This window comes from Nyctereutes procyonoides, unplaced genomic scaffold (genome assembly GCF_905146905.1).
Source record: "Nyctereutes procyonoides isolate TBG_1078 unplaced genomic scaffold, NYPRO_anot_genome, whole genome shotgun sequence".
NCBI classification, from domain to species: domain Eukaryota; kingdom Metazoa; phylum Chordata; class Mammalia; order Carnivora; family Canidae; genus Nyctereutes; species Nyctereutes procyonoides.
Window position 1 is genome coordinate 1,632,880 of NW_026575037.1, and position 24,474 is coordinate 1,657,353.

At 37.3% G+C, this 24,474-nt stretch overlaps 1 protein-coding gene across 1 annotated transcript in view; it reads right to left on the minus strand.

The window, feature by feature from the left end:
• Positions 1–3,175: 3,175 nt before the first annotated feature.
• ANKRD45 (ankyrin repeat domain 45) overlaps positions 3,176–24,474 on the minus strand; it is a 51,574-nt gene continuing 30,275 nt past the window's right edge. Inside the window, exons 4-6 of the mRNA XM_055318995.1 lie at positions 12,170–12,264; positions 9,206–9,344; positions 3,176–6,968 (exon numbers count right to left, since the gene is read on the minus strand). Of these exons, the coding sequence (XP_055174970.1) occupies positions 6,937–6,968; positions 9,206–9,344; positions 12,170–12,264 (266 nt within the window). The 3' untranslated portion in view covers positions 3,176–6,936. The remainder of the gene's footprint in view (positions 6,969–9,205; positions 9,345–12,169; positions 12,265–24,474) is intronic.

The following is a 24,474-nucleotide window of genomic DNA, read 5'->3' on the forward strand; positions in this document are numbered from 1 at the left end:
ACACCAGATAAAGTCAGGTTGGGGAAAGAGGATCAATAACCTAAAAGCAAAGGAAAAGACTAAAGTTGAGGTTTTATCATACTTTTAAGTGAATTAGAAAAAGTCCCCCTTCCTGATGACAGGGCACATGGCTTGGCCCATGAGTAATAGGTTGGATTTCAGTCCCAGTACCTACCCACAGCTGGTGCCCTTACGCAGAACACAGCATGCACAAATCTATGTAGTGGTCCTGACGACTCATTCTGTTTTATTTTTCCTTGCAGTTAACCTTAATCTAAAAATCCCTATTAGTTCCTGAGGTATCCCCAATAATATTTAAAATTAATCTTTGGGTCTTCATTTTGCACTTGTTTGGTCTACAAGCCATAATGATTTGGGAGTAAAGCAGAAATGGGCCAGAAATGAGATTCAATTGCTACATCTTCAAGCCACTTCACCTGTCCCTCAAGTAGCCCTTCAGGTCTTTGGCATCCTTACATCTTGCTATCCCCACCTGTCATTACAGCATCACTCTCAAATCCAATTTTTCTCTAAATTACCAAGACCAGAGATACCGTCTTCCAAGGCTAAGCCAGTTCAGAGTTGGAATCAAGATGAAGGCCCTCGAAAATCACAAAGAACAATGCTCAGCTCTGTGCCTGTTTGCCAGAGACAGTACTGCCAACTGATATCTCACCCAAAGCTATTTCCATTCCTAATTCCCATTGGTTGCTTGCCAACTTACTTTCATTCTGATTGGCTACATTCATCCCCCCCTCCAACCCAGAAGCAGCTAAGTGATCCAGTTCCAGGGAAGTTTGCAGTTCTGAATGCTCAACCCACAACTGTTTTAACTGATTTTCTCTCCCTGACATAATAGTGAAATGGTCACTCACCATGTAGACAGAAGTTCCTCCTATTTTTTTTCTTTTTTAAATATATACTCTTGTTTTTCATTCTCCAACCCTAAGCCTCTTCAACACTGCCTGGTCTCCCATCTGACTTTTTCATTTCTCCTCATTTTCTCTTTTTCTACCTATCTGTCCTTTTTGATGGGAATTTCTCACTTTGGGCCCTTACTTTGAAGAAACAACATTACTCATTCTTCTTTGGAGGAGAAGTGTATCCTAAATTCTGTGATCCCAAACTTAATATATTTTTGCCTCACATCTAATCACTAAAAATATACAGTACAAATTTAAACAAATGAACATTGTTAAGAACTTTATAGTTTATTTTCAAGGAAGTTATTTTGTGACAATGAAGTTCTACTCTCTCGTTCTTATGTCATACTAGTCTAATCCTCTTCCCCAGGGCACCAAGGATAGCACCACAGCAGTGGGATTACTAAATCTATCATCAATCTTCTACATCACTAGATATCAAAGAATCTTTGACAAATCAAAGTCTCAATTCCTACTTGAAACTAAAGAGTTTTAGTCAATAGCTCTATGTCTGGCCCTGATTGCAGCAACCACCATTGGTACCCATACCCCATTCTTCAAAATATTTGCTTTCAACACTTTGTTGTTGTCTGGTATGGTTCTTTTAAACCACTCAGCCCATAAGTCCCAAGGATCATGTTTTTAAAAAATAAAGCTGTCTTATTCACAGGCTCTTTTTAAAAAAGATTTTATTTGACAGAGCACAAGCAGGTGACACAGCAGGCAGAGGGAGGAGAAGCAGGCTCCCCACTGAGCAGACAGCCAACATGAGGCTCAATCCCAGGACCCTGGGATCATGTCCTGAGTTGAAGGCAGATGCTTAACCAACTGAGCCACCCAGGCACCCTGCACAGGCTCTCTCTTGAGAGACTAATTCCTTACTCTTTCCCATGCCCTTACTTAACTCTCCTAGTTACCAAGTTCACTATCCTTTCTCCCATTTTCATCTCTGTTATCTATACCACTGGTCACCTTGAATTCTCTCAACTGCTTCATATCATTTTGAGTAACATCCTTCCGCCTTCTACCTAGTTCCTATCCTGCTATCCCCTCAGGCTCACTTGAGTCACCTAGATCCTATCGGTAAGTCTCGTGAAGCTTTATATTTCAAAATTCGGGTTCTCCATGGCTTTTAGAAAAATCCTTGTTACCTTGAGAAACCTTGGACAAAATTCACAGTTGGCTCTAGATTACACATAGTTCTGCTAGAAATGGAATATAACTAAAATACAGAGATGATTGAACATCTTTACATTATAATCTTTCCCATAGAACTCTAAAGAAAAGCATTAATCTGTATTTCACCATTTTTACTAGAGCCAGCTGAGTAAACTATGACATCTTTAGGAGCTGAGGGCTGAGAGGCTGCCCAGGGCATTTCCCCCAACCCCATATTCTAATAGATTATATTAACTGACTGAGACAAGGCTGGTTAGTCATAGTTTCTCATCCCCCTATACAATGATTGGTTCAGGGATGGACATGGGACTCAGATAGGGCTAATTAGATGGTTCCTAAGCTTGATATATATTATTATTGACAGAGATTTGCTCTCTTTGCATTTTGGTTTAGCTAGAACAATGACTGCCTAGAGCAACTAGAGGTCATCTTCCTAGATGCACTGAAAAAGCCTATCTCAAGTCTGAGCAGTTCCAGGAGCCACTACCTTAGATACTTCTAAGGTCTTACAACCTCACAATCCCAGCTGAGATTTTATCTTTTCTCAGAATTCATTTCTTAGTTTGAGATTTTTTTGCCATCTAGAAAGGCTAGGCATGAGAAACAATTTTATTTTCAAATCCAGTGAGTACTGGATATACCATATTTCTTTAAAATTTCATTTGAAAACTGAACTGTTCCTTTTCAGCTCATCTATCTCCTCTCACAATGCAATAGAAGAAGCCAGGTGGTGCTTGACTACTGTCTAGAAAAATCCTTAGCATGATGATTGAGTTTATTACTTAGACAACAATGTGGTCGAACTTACCACCATCACATAACAAGGGCCCCTTTTTTCCAGCTTCTAATATTTTCCTCTCTTTCCTATCAAACTCCCACTAATAACTTCCTAGGGGTTTTTAAAGATTCTGCATCTTTCACTAACACTCTTCTCTGGGCCCTTTGGGCTTCTGCCTATCACCCAGTCCCAAAAAGGCAACACCACATATTTTAGGGTTTTTTATGTCAATTTCTCACTACTGGAGTCTAAAATTTGTATGATATAATGCTGCATAAAGACACAAAGTTTAGGAGGTTAAAACAACAATTATTTATTTAGCTGAAATCTACAATTTTGACAGGACTCAACACAAAAGGCTTGTCTTTGCTCCATAGAGCACTGGCTGCAGTGGTTTGATTGGAGGATCCACTTCCAAGATGGTTCACTCATATGGCTGGCAGGTCGGTGGTGACTGCTAGCTGGAGCTAGCTGGAGCTGGAGCTCAAACAGGGCTTCAGGTTGGGGGCCTCAGTTTCTGTCCATATGGGACTCTCCACACAAACTGGTTTCCAAGACTGAGCATCTCAAAAGAACTAACTGGAGACTGCATCACTTTTTATGATCTATGGAAATCACATAGTATTACTTCAACTATAATCACAGGGCTGCCTAGATTCAAGAGAGAACAGAGATCTACCTTTCTCTATGAGGAAGGTCATGATCACATTGTAAGAGCAGTAGGACAGGAAATGTGGCCAACTTGGAGAATACAATGTTTCACATATTAGATCAGAGTGTATTGTTAGCACTTTACAACTTAGAGCATCATGTTAACCTAAATAGCATTCTGCTGCCTCATCTCAGTCTAGATAGTTGTTCTCAAAGGCTGGACCATAAACCAGTGGTGATTCATGACAAAAGTTCCATCATACATGGCAAAATGAGAGAAATATAAAAGTCCATAATAAAGCTTAATTTAGTCAATTTATTTTTTTTAATTTAGTCAATTTAAAGGGCAGAGCCTTACAATGAAATCATTCCTTCCCTTCTTTTCTGATATCAAAATGTCTTTTATTAAATGATAGTAAGAGCAGATAGTAGCTGTTTTCTTAATAATGTCATATCAATCTCCTCCATTTTTTCACATTTTTCCAATCAAAATACACAAGTCTCAGGAACCACTGTGTAGAGTTCACCACAGCACTGAATTTAGCCTTTGCTTGACCACTTCCCAAATAAAATGATTTAATTTACTAGTATGAAAACTGAAATAATAATTACTTTGTGAGTGTTCAGAACACACCCTACAGGTACCTATGTAATAGCTCAAACTCAAAGCATACGGGCATTTTAACCCTCCTATGTATAAGAGCAACAGATCAATGCAACAACAGATTATAAGAAGTACTATATCCTCACATCAATGGAATCTTTGAAGTGAGATCCCGGAATCCCTTGGTAAGCACCAGGTTCACATGCCTAAAAAGTAGTGTGGCATTTAAGGTGAAGATCAGCAAACAGAAGGTTACAGGGGAAACTGGATATATAGTTGTAATGCTGCGTGTACATGCAGTTGGTCTACTGGAGGAGTGGGAGCTAAAATGGAGCACTGGCATGAGCAAGATATGGAGAGAAGGGTTCAGGAGTCGTTTTTAGAAAGGTGAATAAGTTCTATAGATGAATGAAGACCAATGAGCTCCTTGAATAAAGTAGTGCCAAAAGAGAATTTATTCAACTGTTATTTACTTACTATCATATAGGCTCTTGAGGTATGAAGAAAAACATTACAAATCCCTTACCTTCAAAAAGTTCACAATTCACATAGGGAGACAAACATGTGAACAATTAAATAGAATGTCTATGTGGCTATTAGCACTATGGTTGCCCTAAAAAGGGAGGGATCAGGGCTTCCTAACGCTGGGGATAGAAAAGACCATGGGATGGAGAATTACAGACTGCTTTGCCAAGGGTCAGAATTGGTGCTTTTCTTTCAGCTTTATTGAGGTATAACTGATATATAAAATTGTAAGATAGGACTGACTTTTGAGTAGTTTCCATTGCTGGAGGCAAGATGAAGAATAGGAGGTGGTGTCTTAGTTTGGGCCGCTATAACAAAAGACCATCAGCTGGGCACTTTATAAACAACATTTATTTCTTACAGTTCTGGAGGCTGGGAAGTCCAAGAACATGGTGCCAGAAAATTCAGTGTCTGGTGAGAGCCCACCTCCTAGATGGCTGTCTTTTCTCTATAACCTCACATGGTGCAAGGGGCAAGTAACTGTCTGGAGGTCTCTTTCATAAGGAGAGCCTAGTCCCATTCATGAGGGCCTTACCCTCATGAACATTTTTTTAATCACCTCCCAAAGGCTCCACCTCCTAACATTATCACATTAGGTTTTAACATATGAATTTTGGGGGGATACTAGCACATTCAGACTGCAAAAGCTAGTGAAGGAGTTAGAAAAGGAGATTGTTAAGAAAATAAAGTAACCATAATGACATAAAGGTGCCAATTAAGGAGTTTCCAGAGAACAATATTATTATAAACATCAAAAGCTTCAAGAAGTTTGAAGATAAGGACTGACAGATAAACAAAGGAGAGAGGGATTTATTTTGTACTAGGCATGTCCACAAGTGTCTAAGTCTTCTCTAGGAATCTTTTAAGTGAGATTCAGGAATCCTCTCCTAATTACCAGGACCACACACCTGGGACGTCACGTCATATTCAAGATCAAGGCTCAGGAAATGTAAAGTTAGAGCAGAAACAGTAAAAATGGCAACTAGCCTTGTCCCAAGTTACTAGAGTGCTTAAAGATAATGGACTTCTGGCAGCACGCAGCAGGAAGAAAACAGAGCAATCACGGACAGACCTTCTCTGTAGGGCTCCTCTGTAAATACCACTGGGTCTACCAGAGGGCAGTGACAACTACTCCTCTATTCTTTTGCTTAAGGCAACTGAAACTATTTGCTCATACATAAAAATGATCTCAAAACTTAAAAATTTGTGATACAAATTTAAAACAATGTAATCTCAAAACCATGATTGAGAAAGTGTCAACTGACAAGGAATTACTGAATTGCTTATTTCTTTTCCTTCTTCTCTATAGTGAAAAAAACTAGCTTTCAGGGTAGGACAAAAGAGAAAGTCATACGAACAACAAATAAATGTGGGGGTTTTTAAAAACATGTTCTTTCTATAAATTTTTTTTTTTTACAAAATCAGAGTAATGGAAGGTTCAGTAATGGAAGGCTTATAGACAAACTAGGAAAAAAAAGACATTCCAAATCGCTAATAGGAAGTCAGCAATAATATTTAAAACCTAAGAAGTATAAAACAGAACAGACAGAAAGATAGCATGGAGCCCTACTAAGATATCTATTTTACCAAACCTATAGAATAGGGGAAATCTAAGTGTTGGGGGGGAGCAGGGAGGGAGGAAGAGAGAGAGAGAGAAGAGGAGGCAGAGATTAAAGACAAATGAGAAATTTTTCACTAAAAGACTAAATCTCACCTCACAGGTACATTTTAATTTAGACATAGAAAGTAATTGTTACGCAAGAAGAGGAGTGTGAATCTAAACCCCTCTTAACATTTCCTTGCTCCAGAATGGCATCCTACAGCTTTCCTTTGAAAGAGGGAGAACATATTTTTCCTCTGGAAATAGCTAATATGTCTTTTTTTTTTAATAGAATTCCTCCATTTAATAGAATGCCTCAGTGACACAGAAAATTGTTGGATTCCTTATACAGACGTTAGAGCTTCCAAAGAGCTGTGGTGAGTGATTGGTACCCCAGAGCTCTCTGGAAAGAGCATGTGGAACTCATATGGAACTTCACTTGGAGCAGAGGCATGGCCACAGTGCCTGGACTTAAGCCATGCTGAATCAGGTAAAACAAAAGCAAGGTGATTTAATTTCATATTTAAACCTTTTTATAAAATCCCACATCTATTTTCGTAACTTCAATTGGCATATTGAGTAAGTTTGCTTTTATAAATACTAGATGGAAGTGTGGTCTTTTATAAAATATACGTTCAGTAGGAGGTATGATCTTGACTTCTTTTCGGACCATGGCTTAGGCTACAGATTTGGCACTTTTCACTTGACCTGAAAGGAAGCAGATTTTAAAATTACACTTAATTAGTTTATAATATAAAATAAAAGTGGAGCCAGTTTTTAAAATAATTGGCATGAAATAAATGAGTATGTCCCAGTTTGAACCGTCATTAATTAAGCCTTGGTGTTGGTATGTCAATTCAAGAATTCTTCCCTACTTTTTTTTTTTAATATTTAAAGGTATGAGGTCACATTTCCCATATAATTGATACTATTATTCCTAATTCTGCTATTGAATAGAATAACTTTGAATAAACTGCTTAACCTCTCTGGTCTTCACTTTTCTTCATTGTAAAATGAGGAGGTCAATTCAGAGGTTCAATCAAGATCTAACACTTCTATAATATGAAGGCATAAGATACTGAGGTGCTTGGGGGGGATGTAGGAGACCTGAAAAGAGAGGTGATTCTTCTTCAGAAATGAGAAGCGAAGCTGGGAGGGGTGATGGTCCAGGCTAACAGTAGTAGTAGAACAGGGGAAGATGGTGGGAACCAAACCGAACCATCAATAATTCAAGTCTTAGGCATCTCACTCTTGGACTACGCTAGTCTCACTCCCTCTAGGCTCTTCTTCATCCATTTTATAAGGAAAGCCATATTATTCACCCCTACTTAATCTTTCTTCTCTGCTAATGGCAACCTTCTGCCCTGGAAATAAAGATCAAACTCAATATCCACATTCAAAAGAATGAGTTCACATCATATATAAAACATAACTCAAAATGGACCATAGAGCTAAATGAAAAGAGCTAAAACTACGAAACTCTTACAAAGAAAACATAAGAGTAAGTCTTGGTAACCTTAGATTAGGCAATGTTTCTTAGATATGAGACTGAAAGCATAAGCAACAACAACAAAAAAATAGATACATTGGACTTCAAACTTAAAGTCTTTTTTGTCTCAAAGAACACAATTGAAATGAAAAGATAATCCACAGAATGGGAGAAAATATTTGCAAATCATATATCTGATAAGGGAGTTCACTCCAAAATACGTAAAGACAAATCAACAATAAAAAGACAACCCAGTTTAAAAATGGGCAAAGGATTCAAATAGATACCTCTCCAAAGAAAATACACAAATGGCCAACAAGCACATAAAAAGATGTTTAACATCATTAGTAATTAAGGAAATGAAAATAAGGACTACATTAATAAGGACTACACTTCACATCCACTAGGATGACTAAATTTTTTTAAAAAGATAATAACAAATATTAGTGATGATGTGGAGAAATTGGAATCTTCATATACATTGCTTACTGGAAATAGTTCAGCAGTTCCTCAAACGATAGCCTAGCAATTCTCCCAAGAGAAATGAAAATGAGCAGTCACACAAATTTGTACATGAAAGTTCACAGCATTGTTATTTATAATAGCCAAAAGTATTATGAATATTGATCAAATAATGAACGGATAATTTTGAATCGGTACAATTGGAATATTATTCAGAAAAAAAAGGAATACTGAAACATGTTCCAACATGGATGAACCTTGAAAACAATATGCTAAATGAAAGACTGCAGATACAAAAGCTACAGATTGTATAATTCCATTTGTGAAATGTCCAGAATGGGCAAATCTATAGAAATAGAAAAGATTAGCTTATAGGAGGTGGGAGGTGATTGCCAATGCGGTTTCTTTTGGGAGTGGTAAAATGTTCTAAAATTAGATGGTGGTGTTGATTATATAACTCTGTAAAAATACTGAAAACCACTGAGTTGTGCATTTTTAAATAGTGAATTTTATAGCATAAGAATTATATCTCAATAAAGCTGACATTTCAAAAATTCTTAGGTATGCCTGCCACCAAGATTCGGATAGTGCACCTTCCCCATGGACAGGAAAGCATTTCCCCAACAGGCTTTTCAAAATACAGTTATGATATTGAAAGTGCTTTTTCAAATTTTGCCACTCCATCCCCTAAGAGGACATGCCTTCCTAGTTGAAAATCAAAGGCATAGTAAATTATATAAAATGAACGAGTAATGGTAATAATATTAAGACTAGCATTAGACATTCTCTATAGAAATAATTCAGTTATTATTTTTATTCTTAATATTGAAATTGATAATGAATCTAGGGATTTATACCATACTTATATATGTGCTGGTAAAAGGTTAATGGCTACTTAATGGAGATTGTTAAAATCAGAATATATCAGAAATGACAACACTGAACCTTATCTTCATCTTATCTGATATTAAAACCATTTTCATCCAAAACTTACATGGTGTTGCCATTTTTGTGAAGATAGGAGTCACAATATCTTCCAATTGTTGTTTCTGCTCAGAAAGCTCGTTAATGGAAGCTTCCAAATGGGTTTCCAGCCACTCATTTTTTATACGGCATGCAGTGAGGATGGTATTCTAGAGACAGAAACAAAGAATTTACTTTCCACTTGTTTCTTGAAAAATAAAACTCTATAGTATCTCTAAACTATCACTGTGCAACAGAGCTTTCTGTGATGATGGAAATGTGCTTTCTGCATTGTCCAATATAGTCACCATTTTGACATCTAGAGCCACTGAGTACTAGAAAAGTGTCTAGTCTGACTGAGGAACTGAATTTTTAATTTTATTTAATTTTAAATATTCTAATTTAAAGTAACTACTTATGGCTAGTGGCTGCTATATTGGACAGCACAGCTCTAAAATAAGTGGAATGTTGTATATAATAAAACTCATAATCTAAGAGTCATGAAGTCTTGGGCCAGTACATGCCCTCTCCCTAATTCTTTAGTTTCATTGGGCCCTGTGATAAAGAGAAGTGTTTGCAAAGGTTGGAGAAGAACACATAGATGGTATGACCTGGATGCAACCCAACAGACAATGCTATTTTATTCCCTCTCAGATGGGTCAGAAGAGAAAAGTACAAGAAATGCAGAAAGAGCTCCATCTCACTGAAAATGTCTCATTTTGCATTGTAAAGGTATCTCTGCCCATGCACAGCAAACTGAGGGGGTCTGATCTAAGATATTTATTATTCTATGGTGTGTAATAAGAAAAAGAAGAGAATGCATTTATTGCATGGCCTGTCAATATTATAAAATAAGCAGTACTGTATGCAGACATAGTAGAATCTAGTAGATTTGGAAAGATGTCTATATTATTAAAAGAAAAACAGCAGGGAATCCCTGGGTGGCTCAGCGGTTTAGTGCCTGCCTTCGGCCCAGGGCGTGATCCTGGCTGGAGTCCTGGAGTCCCTGCATGAAGCCTGCTTCTCCCTCTGCCTGTGTCTCTGCCTCTCTCTCTCTCTCTCCCTCTCTCTCCCTCTCTCTGTGTCTTTCATGAATAAATAAAATCTTTAAAAAAAGCAAATTAAGGAATAATATGTAGTTTTAAAAAATAATATGTATACTATAACCCCATTTTTATAAAAACAAAACCTTATAAAACTGTATGTGTGCATACATATGTTTATTAGGTGAAGGGATAAGTATGATGAAATTAACACAAGATTTTATCAGAACCCACAGGGTAGGGTAGTAAGACTAGAAATAAAAGAGAGAAAGCTATTAAGTGTGTGTTAGGCATTTCAATTTTATTCTAATTATTACTATATTTATGCAATATTTTCTAGTTTAAATAGCCAAATATTTAAAAATTGAAATTAGAAAAGCCCTTAGAGTAACTACATAAGGCACTGTCCATGGCAGGAAATTTTTGTTTCCCAGATCTAATAGCTGCAATAGCTATTTTAATAAAATTTTGCCTATGTTTTGTTGGTTTCATAAGAGATTTTGTAAAGTATTTTACAAACCACAAGTGAAATGTGTAATTTATCATGCTCTCAGACTTGGGGATGTCTTACACTTTTAGCAATAGCTAATTCTTTTCCATCAGAACTATAAGTGACAGGGAATTCACAGAACATCCTGCATAGAAATGGAAGAGATAATTTTTTTATTTGTTTTTAAGATTTATTTATTTATTTGAAAGAGTGAGAGCATACATGCAAATAGGGGGAGGGACATAGGGAGAAAGAGAGAATCTCAAGCAGACTCCCCAGTGAGCGTGGAGCCCTTCACAGGTCTTGATCCCACCACCCCGAAATCATGACCAGAGCTGAAAGCAAGAGTCAGTCACCCAACTGACTGAACCACCCAGGCACTCTGTAAGAGATAATTTAAAACCAAAACACATTTCTGGTACCTGGAGCATATCTTTTTAGTTTAATGTATATCCAAAGCAATAAACTAGTCCATATGCAGTACTTAGTATATGGTAAATGTGGGAAGTTGGCTTTACAATTAGCTATCTTTATGTTTGTGTATCTCTTTTTACCATTATGTAAAGTTTGATACATTAAAAAATATGTAATGTAAAAAAATATGTAATGTATATATACATAGAAACTAAAATACGATGTATATGTAAGTTTTAAAGCAAAACTTAATGAAATAAGTATCAGTAGACCCTGCTAATCAACAGAATAACCAGAACATTGTCAGTAGTGCTAACGCAACTTCTGTGCCCCACCCCTAATCCATCCCTCTGTCCTCCTGCAAGAAATAATTACAATCTGTGTTTATAACTTCGCTTTTTTTTTAATAGTTTTACCCCATGTGTAGGAATCCCTAAACAATATAGTTTTATTTTGCTTGATTTTGACATTTATGAAAATCTCTACAGTCTTTGGTGATTTTTTTTCCTTCATTCAACAATCCATTTCAAAAATGGATTCACATTTGGGTACGTGGGTGACGCATTCAGTTAAGCACCTCTCCCTTGGTTTCAGCTCCGGTCATGATCTCAGGATGGTGATCTCTGGGTCGTAAGATCAAGTCCCAATCAGGCTCCACACTCAGCATACAGAGTCTGCTTAAAACTCTCTCCCTCTCTCTCTGCCCCTCCGCCTTGCTTGTGCATACTCTCTTTCAAAAAAAATAAATAATTTTTTAAAAAAGTATTCATGTTGTTGAGTGCAATACTTAGCACATACATCTATATGTCACTCTTTAATATTATTACATTTAATTTTTATCAGTCTATCTCTTACTAGTAGTTTACTAAGGAAGAAGTAAAGGAAGGAAGAAGAGAGAAAGGGAGGGCAGGAGGAAAGTGGGAAGGGAGGGAAGGAGAAGACAGCAGTAAGGACCACCACCTACCTCTAGAGCATTAGTATAGAAATTAAAGATGTAAGGCAAAAATCTCAAAAGAGTTCTGAACAACCAATAGTCACAATGCAGTACCTTGTCTTCCTTAAAGAGTTTTCCTGGTCCCTTTTCTGTATCTGTAACAGCTGTGGAGACCTTTGCAATATATTTTTTCAGAGCCAGTCTTGCATCTGAAGGAATACAACAATAAAATGCCAATAATAAGACAAAGACTAAAAGATATGCTCAACTACTTACAAGGTACTATTACATATTCAGAGTTTATAAATACTTTATAAATACTGTGTATAGAATGGGCACCTGGGTGCTCAATCAGTTAAGCATCTGCTTCAGCTTAGGTCATGATCCCAGGGTCCTGCAATTAAGTGCCCCCAGGACTGGGCTCTCTGTTCAGCAAGGAGTCTGCTTCTCATTTTCCCTTTGCCTGCCCCTGTCCTTGTGCTCTCTCCCTCATTTGCTCTCTCTCAAGTAAATAAATTTTAAAATCTTAAAAGAAAAAAAAAAAAAGACTGTGTGCAGAAGATTTGGAAGATTTGTTAAGGTTGTTTTCATTGAATTTCTAGATATATATAATACTCAACTAGCACAGCACTTTGGGACACTCACTGTATTCCTAAAATTGTGCTAAAATTTTGAAGACAAATAAATATTAAATGTTACACCTGGGGCACCTGGGTGGCTCAGTTGGTTAAGCATCTGCCTTTAGCTCAGATTATGATCTCAGGATCCTGGGATCAAGCCCCACACGGGGCTCCCTGCTCAGTGGGGAGCCTGCTTCTCCCTCTCCCTCTCCCTCTCCCTCTGCTCTTCCTCTCCACTTGTGCACTCACACTCACACTCGCACTCGCTCTCTCTCTCTCAAATAAATAAATCTTTTTAAAAAATGTGACACCTAATCCCAAAGAGACCATATTCCATTAAAATATCTACTCTAGAGAAATGAACAAAAAAATCATTCCCAATAGATAAGCTGTCACTTGCTTACCCTTTGTGATCCTTTAAAATAAATTCAAAAATATCTTTTATCTTTTTTTAAGTACTTATTTAGTAATGTCTACACCCAACATGGGGTCTGAATCCATGACCCAAAGATCAAGAGCTGCATGCCCCTCCAACTGAGCCAAGCAGGCACACAGCTTTTCTCTTTAAAAACAAAACAAACAAAAAAAACAAAAACAAAAAATAAAAAAATAAAAATAAAAATAAATAAAATAAATAAAAACAATAAAAACAAAACAAAACAAGACAAAACAAAACAAAAAAACAGGGATGCCTGAGTGGCACAGTGGTTGAGTGTCTGCCTTTGGCTCAGGGTGTGATCCCCAGACTGGGGATTGAGTCCTGCCCGCATCAGGTTTCCTGCGGGGAGCTTACTTCTCCCTCTGCCTATGTCTCTGCCTCTCCTTCTGTGTCTCTCATGAATAAATAAATAAAATGTTAAAAAAAAAGTTTAAAATAATTCCATTCACTATAGCACCCATAGTAATGTCATCACAAAATCTACAAGAACTTTTTGAATAAAATTACACTTTGAGAAAAATACAAGACTCAAATAAGTGGAAAGGCTTATCATATACCTAGATGGAACAACTGACTATTATAAATTATAGATTAGTCCCAAATTAACTTAAAGGTTGATGTATTTGCTTCCTATGGCTGCTGTAACAAATTGCCACATATTTTGGCAGCTTATAATAACACAAATTTATTCTCTCACAGTTCTAGAGTCCAGAAGTTTGAAATCAACATCAATAGGCTAAAGTCAAGGTGTTGGCTGATTCCTCCTGAGGGGCCTAAGGGGAAAACCCATCTTCTTGCCCTTTTCAACCTCTAGTAGTGACCTGTATCCTTGACTGGTAGCTCTTTCCTCCATCTTCAAAGTACATTAGGTCTCACATTGATAATCCAGAATAATCTCCCCATCCTTAACTGAAGGATCTACAAAATCCCTTTTGCCATATGAAGTAGCATTCACAAGTTCCAGGGATAATGACCTAGATATATTTGATAGCCATTTTTCAGCTCATCACAGCCTGCCCTCAAATTAACATCTATCCCACACACAAAATACATTTACCCCATCCCAACATCCAAAAATCTCAACCCATTACAACATCAACCCATGTCCAAATGCTCATCTAAATATCATCACCTCGAAAGTCTCAAATCTCATCATCTAAATCATCTAAACAAGCTATGGGTGACATTCTGGTGTGATCCATCATCCTGGAGTAAAATTCCTCTCCACCTGAAGACTTATGAGTTCTCCACTCCCAACATACAATGATGGGACAGGCACAGAATAAGAGTTGTAGACACTGCCATTCAGAAAGGGAGAACGTGGAAGGAAAATGGAAATTATCAGTCCCAAGCAATTTTGAAATCCCACAGGGCAAATCCTATTAGCTGTCAAGACCTAGGAGTAACCCTTGTGGCAGAAGGCTCCATCCTCTTGACCTGTGGCTCCAGCCACAATCATCCTTTTTTAGAAAATATAGTGTGTGTTCACAGCTGAATAGCCTCATCAGTCCACTTCCTGCCTCTATGGTTTTGGAAGTCCAGTAGGCTTTTTTTCTTTTTGTTTTCTCTATCTTCCCTTTGTTCAAACTGACAACATTCTTACTGGTATAACATTTTCAAAAAATGCTGTGAGTCTCCTGCAGGCCACAGAGACTCATTCCATTAAACAAGAGGCTCCTCCACGGGTCATTGGATAATCCCATTTCTATTTCTGACATCTGCTAAGATAATTGAAGGGAGCCATAAATTACACACCCAATCTCTTCAACACCCACAAAATACTGTCCAGCCACATCCTTGCTTTTTCTCCAGAACATACTTTCCTAACAGTGAATCTCCTTCCTAATACTAGCACTTCTACTACCTGGATAGGCTGAGAATTTCCCAAATCATCAAGTCCTGTTTCCCTTTTACATAACAGTTTTTTCCTCAATTTATCTTCTCTCCCTCACATTTTACTATAAGCAACAAGAAGAAACCAGGTCATGCTTTCAACACTTTGCTTGGAAATCCCTTTAGCTGAATGTCCAAGTTCCCCACTTACAAGTTCTGCTTCTGACATAAGGACAGGACAGGATTCAACCCAGCTCTCTGCATGATTGTCCTTCATCTATTTTCTACTAACATGCTCCTCATTTCCTTTTGAGCCTCACCAGCAGCATCCCTAACGTCTGTGTTTCTATCAACAGTCTACTCAAGGTGACCTACCTTTTTCTATTTTGCACCTCAAAACTCTTCCAACTACTCATTACCCAAATCCAAAGCTACTTCCACACTTTCAAGTATTTGTTACAGCTGCACCTCAATTCCAGGTGCCAAAATCTGTATTAGTTTCCTATGGCTACTATAACAAATTATCAGACTTGATGGCTTAAGACACTAATATATTATTTTACACTTCTAGGTGCCAGAAGTCTGAGATTGGTTTCAGTGGACTAAAGTCAAGCATAGACAGGGCTGACTCCTACTAGAGGCCTGAAGGGAAAACCTATCTCTTGTGTTTTTCAGCTTCTAGCAATTTTCTGTTTTCTTCAGATTATGGCCCCTCCCAAGACCTTCATAGTACATTGTGCCACTCTCTGCTTCTAGTCACATCACTTTCTTGTCATGTCAAACATCTATTTCCTTCTCATAAGGACATTTGTGATTATATTTAGAGCCCACCAGGAGAATCTCTCAATCTCCAAATCCTTAATCATATCTGCAAAGTCCATTTTGCCTTATAACATTCACAAGTTCCAGAAATTAGGACCTGGATATCTTTGGGGGCCCTTACGCAGCCTACCATGATCAGCATACACAATCTCATGAAACTTCACAAAGGAGTTTTTGAGAGACTTAAAAAGATCACTCTACAGAGGAAGATGGTAGCATAATAGAACCACCCTAGGCTCACCTTGTCCCACAAATGCAGCTAGATAACAATCATCCTAAATACCTAAGAAAGGAACCTGAAGACTGACAGAACAAATTCTAAGACTAAAGCAAGAAAAGAGGCCACACTGAAGAAGGCGGTGGCAGAGACTTAGACAAAGTGCCAAGATGGAAGAATTCACCCCACATGAAAGATCAAGATAAAGTCACAGAGATCTAAGCGAAACATGTAAGTAACATGTCTGATGGCGAATTTAAAGCAACATCATAAGGATACTCATTGGACTTGAGAAAAGAATGGAAGACTTCAGGGAGACCCCTAACACAGAAATAATAGGGTTAAAAAGAATCTGTCAGAAATGAGAAATGCAATCGTTGAGATTGGAAACAGGCTTGAGACAATGGACACAAGGCTGGAAGAAACATAAGAGTTAGTGATACAGAAGACAAAATAATGGAAAATAAGGAAGCTGAACAAAAGACAGAAAGAATTATGGAACATGAGAATAGACTTAGGGGACTGAGTGACTCCATCAAAAGTAAAACATCTGGATTATAGGTCCTATAAAAAGAAAGGGAGAAGGGGGGGAGGAATTTATTTGAAGAAATAATAACAGAAAACTTCCCTAATCTGGGAAAGGAAAGATCTATCCAGATCCAGGAGGCATAGAGAACTCCCACCAACATCGACAAAAGCAGGCCAACATCAAGACATTGTAATTAAATTTGCAAAATACAGTGATAAAGAAAAAATCTTGGGGCACCTGGGTGGCTCAGTGACTTAAGCATCTGCCTTTGGCTCAGGTCATGATCCCACAGTCCTGCAACTGAGTCCCACATCAGGCTCCTTGCTCTGCAGGGAATCTGCTTCCCCCTCTCCCTGCCATTCCCCCTGCTTATGCTCTCTCTCTCTCTCTCTCTCAAATTAAATAAATAAAATCTTTTTAAAAACAAAAAAGAAAAATAGAAAAAATATTAAAAGCAGCAGGACAAAAGAAGTCCTTAACTTACAAGGGAAGACCTGTAAGGGAGGCTACAGATTTCTCAACAAAAACATGGCAAGCCAGAAAGGAGTGGCATGATATATGCAAAGTGCTGATTGGGAAAAGAATGTAGCCAAGAATATTCTATCCAGCAAGGCTATCATTCAGAAGAGAAGGAAAGAAAAACTAAAGGAGTTTGTGACCACTAAACCAGCACTGCAAGAAATATTAAAGGGGACTCTTTGAGTGGAAAGGAAAAACTAAAAGTGACAAAGAAAAGAAAGAAGCAGAGAAAATCTCCAGAAACAATGACAAAAAAAGTAATAAAATGGCACTAAATATAAATCTATCAATAATTACTCTAAATGGAGACGCCTGAGTGGCTCAGCTGTTTGCCTTCAGCTCAGGGCGTGATCCTGGGGTTCCAGGATTGAGTCCCACATCGGGTTCCTTGCATGGAGCCTGCTTCTCCCTTTGCCTATGTCTCTGCCTCTCTCTGCGTCTCTCATGAATAAACAAATAAAAATCTTTTAAAAAAAGAATTACTCTGAATGTAAATGGACTAAATGCTCCAATAAAAAAACATAGGGTATCAGAATGGATATAAAAAAAATCTATATGCTGCCTACAATAGACTCATGTTAGACTTAAAGAAACCTGTAGATTGAAAGTGAAGGGATGGTAAACGATTTATCATGCCAATGCATGTCAAAAGAGAGCCAGAGTAGCAATACTTATATGGAAAACTAGGCTTTAAAATGAAGACTGTAACAAGAGATGAAGAAGGGCACTGTATCATAACAAAGGGGATAAATCAACAAGAAGACCTAATAATTATAAATATTTATGCATCCAGTATGGGTGCACCCAAATATATAAAACAATAACAAACATAGAAACTAATTGATGATAATACAATAACAGCAAGGGACTTTGACACCCCACTTATATCAATGCACACGTCATCGAAACAGAAATACAACAAGGAGATAATGGCTTCAAATGACATACTGGACCAGATGGAATTAACAGACATATTCAGAACATTCCATCCTAAAACAGCAGAATACATATTTTTTTCAAGTGCACATGGTATAGTCTCCAGAATAGATCACATACTAAGTCACAAATCAGGACTCTACAAGTACAAAAAGACTGAGATCATACCATGCATATTTTCTGACTACAATACTATGAAACTGAAGTCAACCACAAGAAAAATTTGGAAAGATCACAAATACACAGAGGTTAAACAACATGCTACTAAACGATGAATGAGTCAACCAGGAAATCAAAGAAGAAATTTAAAAAATACATGGAAACACATGAAAATGAAAACACAATGGTCCAAAATATCTGGGATGCAGCAAAAGCAGTCCTGAGAGATAAATATACAGCAATACAAGCCTATCTCAAGAAACAAAAATCTCAAAAAGAAAAAAGCAAAAAAAATCTCAAATAAACAACCTAACCTTACACCTAAAAGAGCTAAAGAAAAAAAAAAAAAAACAAGAAAGGAAGCCCAAAGCCAGCAGAAAGAAGAAAATAATAAGGATTACAGCAGGAATAAATCATATAGAAGCTATAAAAAACACAATAAAACAAATCAATGAAACCAGGAGTTCATTTTTTCAAAGAATTAAAATTTATAACCCCAGACTTATCAAAAAGGACCCAATAAACTCATGAACAAGAGAGGAGAAATAATAACCAACACCACAGAAATACAATTATAAGAGAAGAGTATAAAAAACTATATCCCAACAAATTGGACAACCTAAAAGAAATGGATAAATTCCTAGGAACATATAAACTACCAAAACTAAAATGAGAAGAAATAGAAAACTTGAACAGACCCATAACAGCAAAAAAAACTGAATCAGTAATAAAAACTCCCAATAAACAAAAGTCCAGGGCCAAATTGCTTCACAGACAAATTCTATTAAATATTTAAAGAAGGGATCCCTGGGTGGCGCAGCGGTTTAGCGCCTGCCTTTGGCCCAGGGCGCGATCCTGGAGACCCGGGATCGAATCCCACGTCGGGCTCCCAGTGCATGGAGCCTGCTTCTCCCTGTATGTCTCTGCCTCTCTCTCTCTCTCTCTCTCTCTCTCTCTCTCTCTCTATCATAAATAAATAAAAAATTTAAAAAATAAATAAATAAATAAATAAATAAATAAATATTTAAAGAAGAGTTAATATCTATTCTTCTCAAACTATTCCAAAAAAACAGAAAAGAAAACCAAATTTATTCTATGAGGCCAGCATTACTGATACCAAAACCAGATAAAGACTCCCCTAAAATGAAAACTATAGGCCAATATCCTTGATGAACATGGATGCAAAAATTCTCAATAAAATCCTAGCAAACAGAACCCAACAGTACATTAAAAGAATCACTCACTACCACCAATCATGGCCTCATAGAATAAATTTGGAAGTTTTCCTTTATTTTCTATCTTTTCTTTAAATGTTTTGTAGAATTTGTGAACAAATCAAGTGAGATTTATTCCTGGGCTGCAAGAGTGATTCAATATTTGCAAATCAATCAATGTGATATACCACATTAATAAAAGGATAAGAATCATATGATCCTGGGTGCATAAAAAGCATTTAACAAAGTACAACATCCATTCATGATAAAAACTCTCAACAAAGTAGGGCTAGTGGGAAAAAAACTCAGCATAATAAAGGCCACATATGAAAACCCACAACTAATATCATGGGAAAAAACTAAGAGCTTTTCCTCTATGGTCAGGAACATGACAGGGGTGTCTACTATCACCACTGTTATTTAACATAGTACTGGAAGTCCTAGCCACAGCAATCAGACAGCAAAAAGAAATGAAAGGCATCCAAATTGGCACAGAGGAGTCAAACTTTCACTATCTGCAGATGACAACATACTCTCTAGAGAAAAGACTGCACCAAAAATTGCTAGAACTGATACACGAATTCTGAAAATTCATAGGATACAAAAACAACATCCAGAAATCTCTTGTATTTCTATACACCAATAATGAAGCAGCAGAAAGACAAATTAAGGAATCAATTCCATTTACAGCTGTACCAAAAACGATTAGGTATCTAGAAATAAACCTAACCAAAGAGGTGAAAGACCAGTACTCTGAAAACTATGAAACACTGATGGGAAAAATTGAGGATGCCACAAATAAATAGAAAAACATTCCATTCTCATGGAATAGAAGAACAAATATTGTTAAAACGTCTATACTACCCAAAGTGATCTACACATTTAATGCAATCCCTATCAAAATACCAACAGAGCTAGAACAAACAATCCTAAAATTTGTATGGAACCATGAAAGATCCTGAATAGCCAAAGTAACCTTAAAAAAGAAAAGCAAAGTTGGAAACATCACAATTCTCGATTTCAGGTTATATTATAAAATAGTATGGTACTGGCATACTAATAGACACACAGATCAGTAGAAAATAGAAACCCAGAAATGAACCCACAATTATATGATCAATTAATTTTTGACAAAGGAATGAACAGTCAATGGAAAAAAGTCTCCTAAACAAATGGTGTCCATAAAACTGGACAGCATTATGCAAAAGAATGAAACTGGACCACTTTCTTACACCGTAAACAAAAATAACTTCAAAATGGATGAAAGACCTCAATGTAAGTCAGGAAACCAGTAAAACTATAGAGGAGAGCATAGGCAGTAACCTCTTTGACATTGGTTATAGCAACTTCTTACTAGACACATCACCAGAGGCAAGGGAAACAAAAGCAAAAATAAACTATTTGGACTTCGTCAAGATAAAAAGCTTTTGCAGAGGGAAGGAAACAATCAACAAAGCTAAAAGGCAGCCTATGGAATGGGGGAAGATATTTGCAATTAACATCTCTGATAAACAGTACCCAAAATCTGTACAAACTTATCAAAGCTAATACCCAAAAAACATGAAGACATGAACAGACATTTCTCCAAAAAGGCATCTAGATGGCCAACAGGCACATGAAAAGATGCTCCATATCACTCATCATCAGGAAAATACAAATCAAAGCCACAATAAGATACCACCACCACACACCTGTCAGAATGGCTAAAATTAACAACACAAGAAACAACAGGTGTTGGTGAGAACGTGGAGAAAGGGGAACCCTCCTACACTGTTGATGGGAATGCAAACTGGTGCAGCCACTCTGAAAAACACTATGGAGGTTCCTCAGGAAATTAAAAATAGAACTACTCTATGATCAAGCAATGCAGTACTAGGTATTTACCCAAAGAATACAATACTAATTCAAAGGGATATATGTGCACCCGGATGTTTATGGCAGCATTATCTACAACAGCCAAACTACAGAAACAGCCCAACTATCTATCACCTGATAGACAACTATACTGATGTGGTGTGTGTGTGTGTGTAATGAAATATTATTTAACCTTAAAAAAGAATGTAATCTTGTCATTTGCAAGGATGTGGATGGAGCTAGAGAGTATTATGCCAAGCGAAATGAGTCAATCAGAAAAAGAAAATGCCATATGATTTTGCTTCTATGTGGAATTTAAGAAACAAAACAAGGAGCAAAGGGGAAAAAAGAGAAAGAGAGACAAACCAAGAAATGACTCTTAACTATAGAGAACAAGCTGATGGTTACCAGAGGGAAGGTGGTTAAGGGGATGGATGAAATAGGTGATGCGGACTGAGTAGGGTGTTTGTTGGGATAAGCACTGGGTATTATGGGGAGTGCTGAATCACTAAATTGTACATCAGAAACTAATATACACTGTATGTTAACTGGAATTGAAATGAAAACTTAAAAAAAATCACTGTAACACTCAACTGTGTCATCTGTAGTACCTAAGCCTCATTTGTCTATATGTAAAGTGGACATAATAAAGGAGGTCAAATTCAGACCCACATCGGGAATAGTTCTTTTTGTGTGTGTGTGTGTGTGTGTGTGTGTGTGTGTTTGTTTTTTAAGTAGACTCCATGCCCAGCATGGAGCCCAACACAGAACTCAAAACATACAACTCTGTGATCAAGACCCAAGCCAAGATCAAGAGTTGGGACATTCGACCAAGCCACCCAGATGCTCTGGGAGTAATATTCATGTATAAGGACCAGTTAACTACTATTCTTGCTTCCAGCTCTTCACAGCTTCAAATCCATCATTCACATTGCAAGCAAAATTAATTCCTAAACTTGAATCCAAGGTTTAGATTTTGGCTCCACTATTTGGGTAACCTGGAGTCGGTGGTAGTTCCAGAATTCCAATACAGGCTGGAGGAATTAGTCAAAGATGAGACTAAAGGACTTGTCATGAAACTGCATTTGTATAACAAGCACACTGATTTTATTGAGAACATATGTTTATTTGGAGGGCTTGGTAGAGAAAGGAGTTTATTCCAGCATCCTCTTAATGCCACCATACCCATATAGTGCATTCAGGCTGCTATAGCAAAACACCACCGACTGGGTAGATTACAAACAATAGAAATTCATTTCTCACAGATCTGGAGACTGAGAAATCCAAGATCAAGGCAACAACATGATTGTGGTCTGATGAGAGCCCTCTTCTTCATAGCTGGAACCTTCTCACTATGTCTTCACATGGTGGAAGGGGCTAGGAAGCTCTGTGGGAACTCTTATAAGGATGCTAATCTTATTCGTGAGGGTTCCACCCTCATATCCTAAGCACCTCCCAAAGGCCTTACCCCTCCTAATTAACTATCACATTGGGCATTAGTATTCAACATATGTATTGGGAGTGGGGGGAACACATTCAGACCACGGTAATACATTAACCTCTCTATGTTTCACCTATAAAATGGAAGCATTATAGTACAGTCCTCATAGGATTGTTTTAAGGACTAAACAAAATGAAGTATGATGCGTTCAAGTGCCTGGGACACAGTAAGCCACCCAGTAAGTTTATTATGTCACTCCTCTCCCCAAAACTCTAAAAATGACTCTCTACTGAATAAACACAGAGCCCTCAGATATCCATCTAGCCACAAAGTACCTTTCTAACTCTGTCCCTTCCAACACTCATCCAGAGAGTCTACTCATTATTTACAGAGGAACATTGCCACCTGTCAACATGGCTCACTCTTTCAGTTCCTCAAGTTTCTGCTCAGACATTAGTTTATCAGAGTAGGTCTTTCCTGCTTGCCCTCCATAAAGGAACATACATTCACTCATTCACTTGCTGGCAACTTTATAACCCCCTTACCACTCTATTCTTAGTAGCACTCCTAAATCTATAGATTTAGACAGGTGTATTTTCTGGGTCTCCCTACCAGAAAGTAGGAACATAAACTTCAGGAACATAAAGATTCTGGTTTTGCACCAGGTAGTGCATATACTCTCAGGTCCTAGAACAGTATTAGCACACAGAGGTATTCAATAAATATTTGTTATATAAATGTTGACACAGAATTTCTCTATTATGTTTCCTCGACCTAAGATGCCCTCTCTGCATTGCCATCTTCTAAAATTCTACTCATTCCTCAAAGCTTACTCAAATACTCTTCTATGAAATTTCTGATTCCCCCAAGTAGAACCCATTGCTCTTACAACCATTACTCGATTATAGTTTGAGCTAGCTCTAGTTTAGTCTGTCTTGTAATTTTTACTATCTTGTTTTTTGCTTCTACCTGTATATTGTAAGCTCTTTAAAGGCAGGATCCATGTCTCACCTTTTATCACACTCCATACCAAATTCCCCACCCCTCACCCACTATCTGACAGTACCACATTGCCACCAAAGGGACATAGGTTAAAGGAGGAAGGGACTCAATATTTGCTTAACTATTTAAAGGGAAGGACATTCCAGAGTGAAAAAAAATAGAAGCAGATGCTAAATTGTGTGAAATGGTATGGTTGTAGTGACTTTTTAAGTAGATATAAAACTGCCATACCTCAGAAAGCTTGAAGGAGGTATAGGTAAATTATGTCCACAAAAACTCTGTTAATATGATTACAGAATTTATTAGCAAGCAAAATATTAGTAAAGTCTTTATTTTTCAGAAAAGGGAGAAAGTTCAAAACATTCTGGAAAAAGGCGAGGAAAAATACCCCTAAAACACCCAGTAAGAGTACCTGGCTGGCTCAGTTGGTGGAGCAGGCAACCCTTACTCTTGGGGTTGTGAGTTCAAGCCCCATGTTGGGTGTAGAAATTACTCAAAAATACAAGAAAGAAAGAAGAAAGAAAGAAAAGAAAAGAGAAAAGAAAAAAGAAAGAAAAGGAAAGGAAAGGAAAGGAAAGGAAAGAAAAGAAAAGGAAAGGAAAGGAAAGAAAAGAAAAGAAAAGAAAAGAAAAGAAAGAAAAGAAAAGAAAGAAAAGAAAAAAGAAAAGAAAAGAAAGGGAAAGGAAAGGAAAAGAAACCCAGTAATTGGCTAGGTGACACCTTTTAGTTCCAATGTAGTTCTTTATGACATCACTAAATTTATCCCTGAATCACTATGACTGATGATGTTATATCATTATAACATCATCAATGTACATTTGCTGACTAGGATCT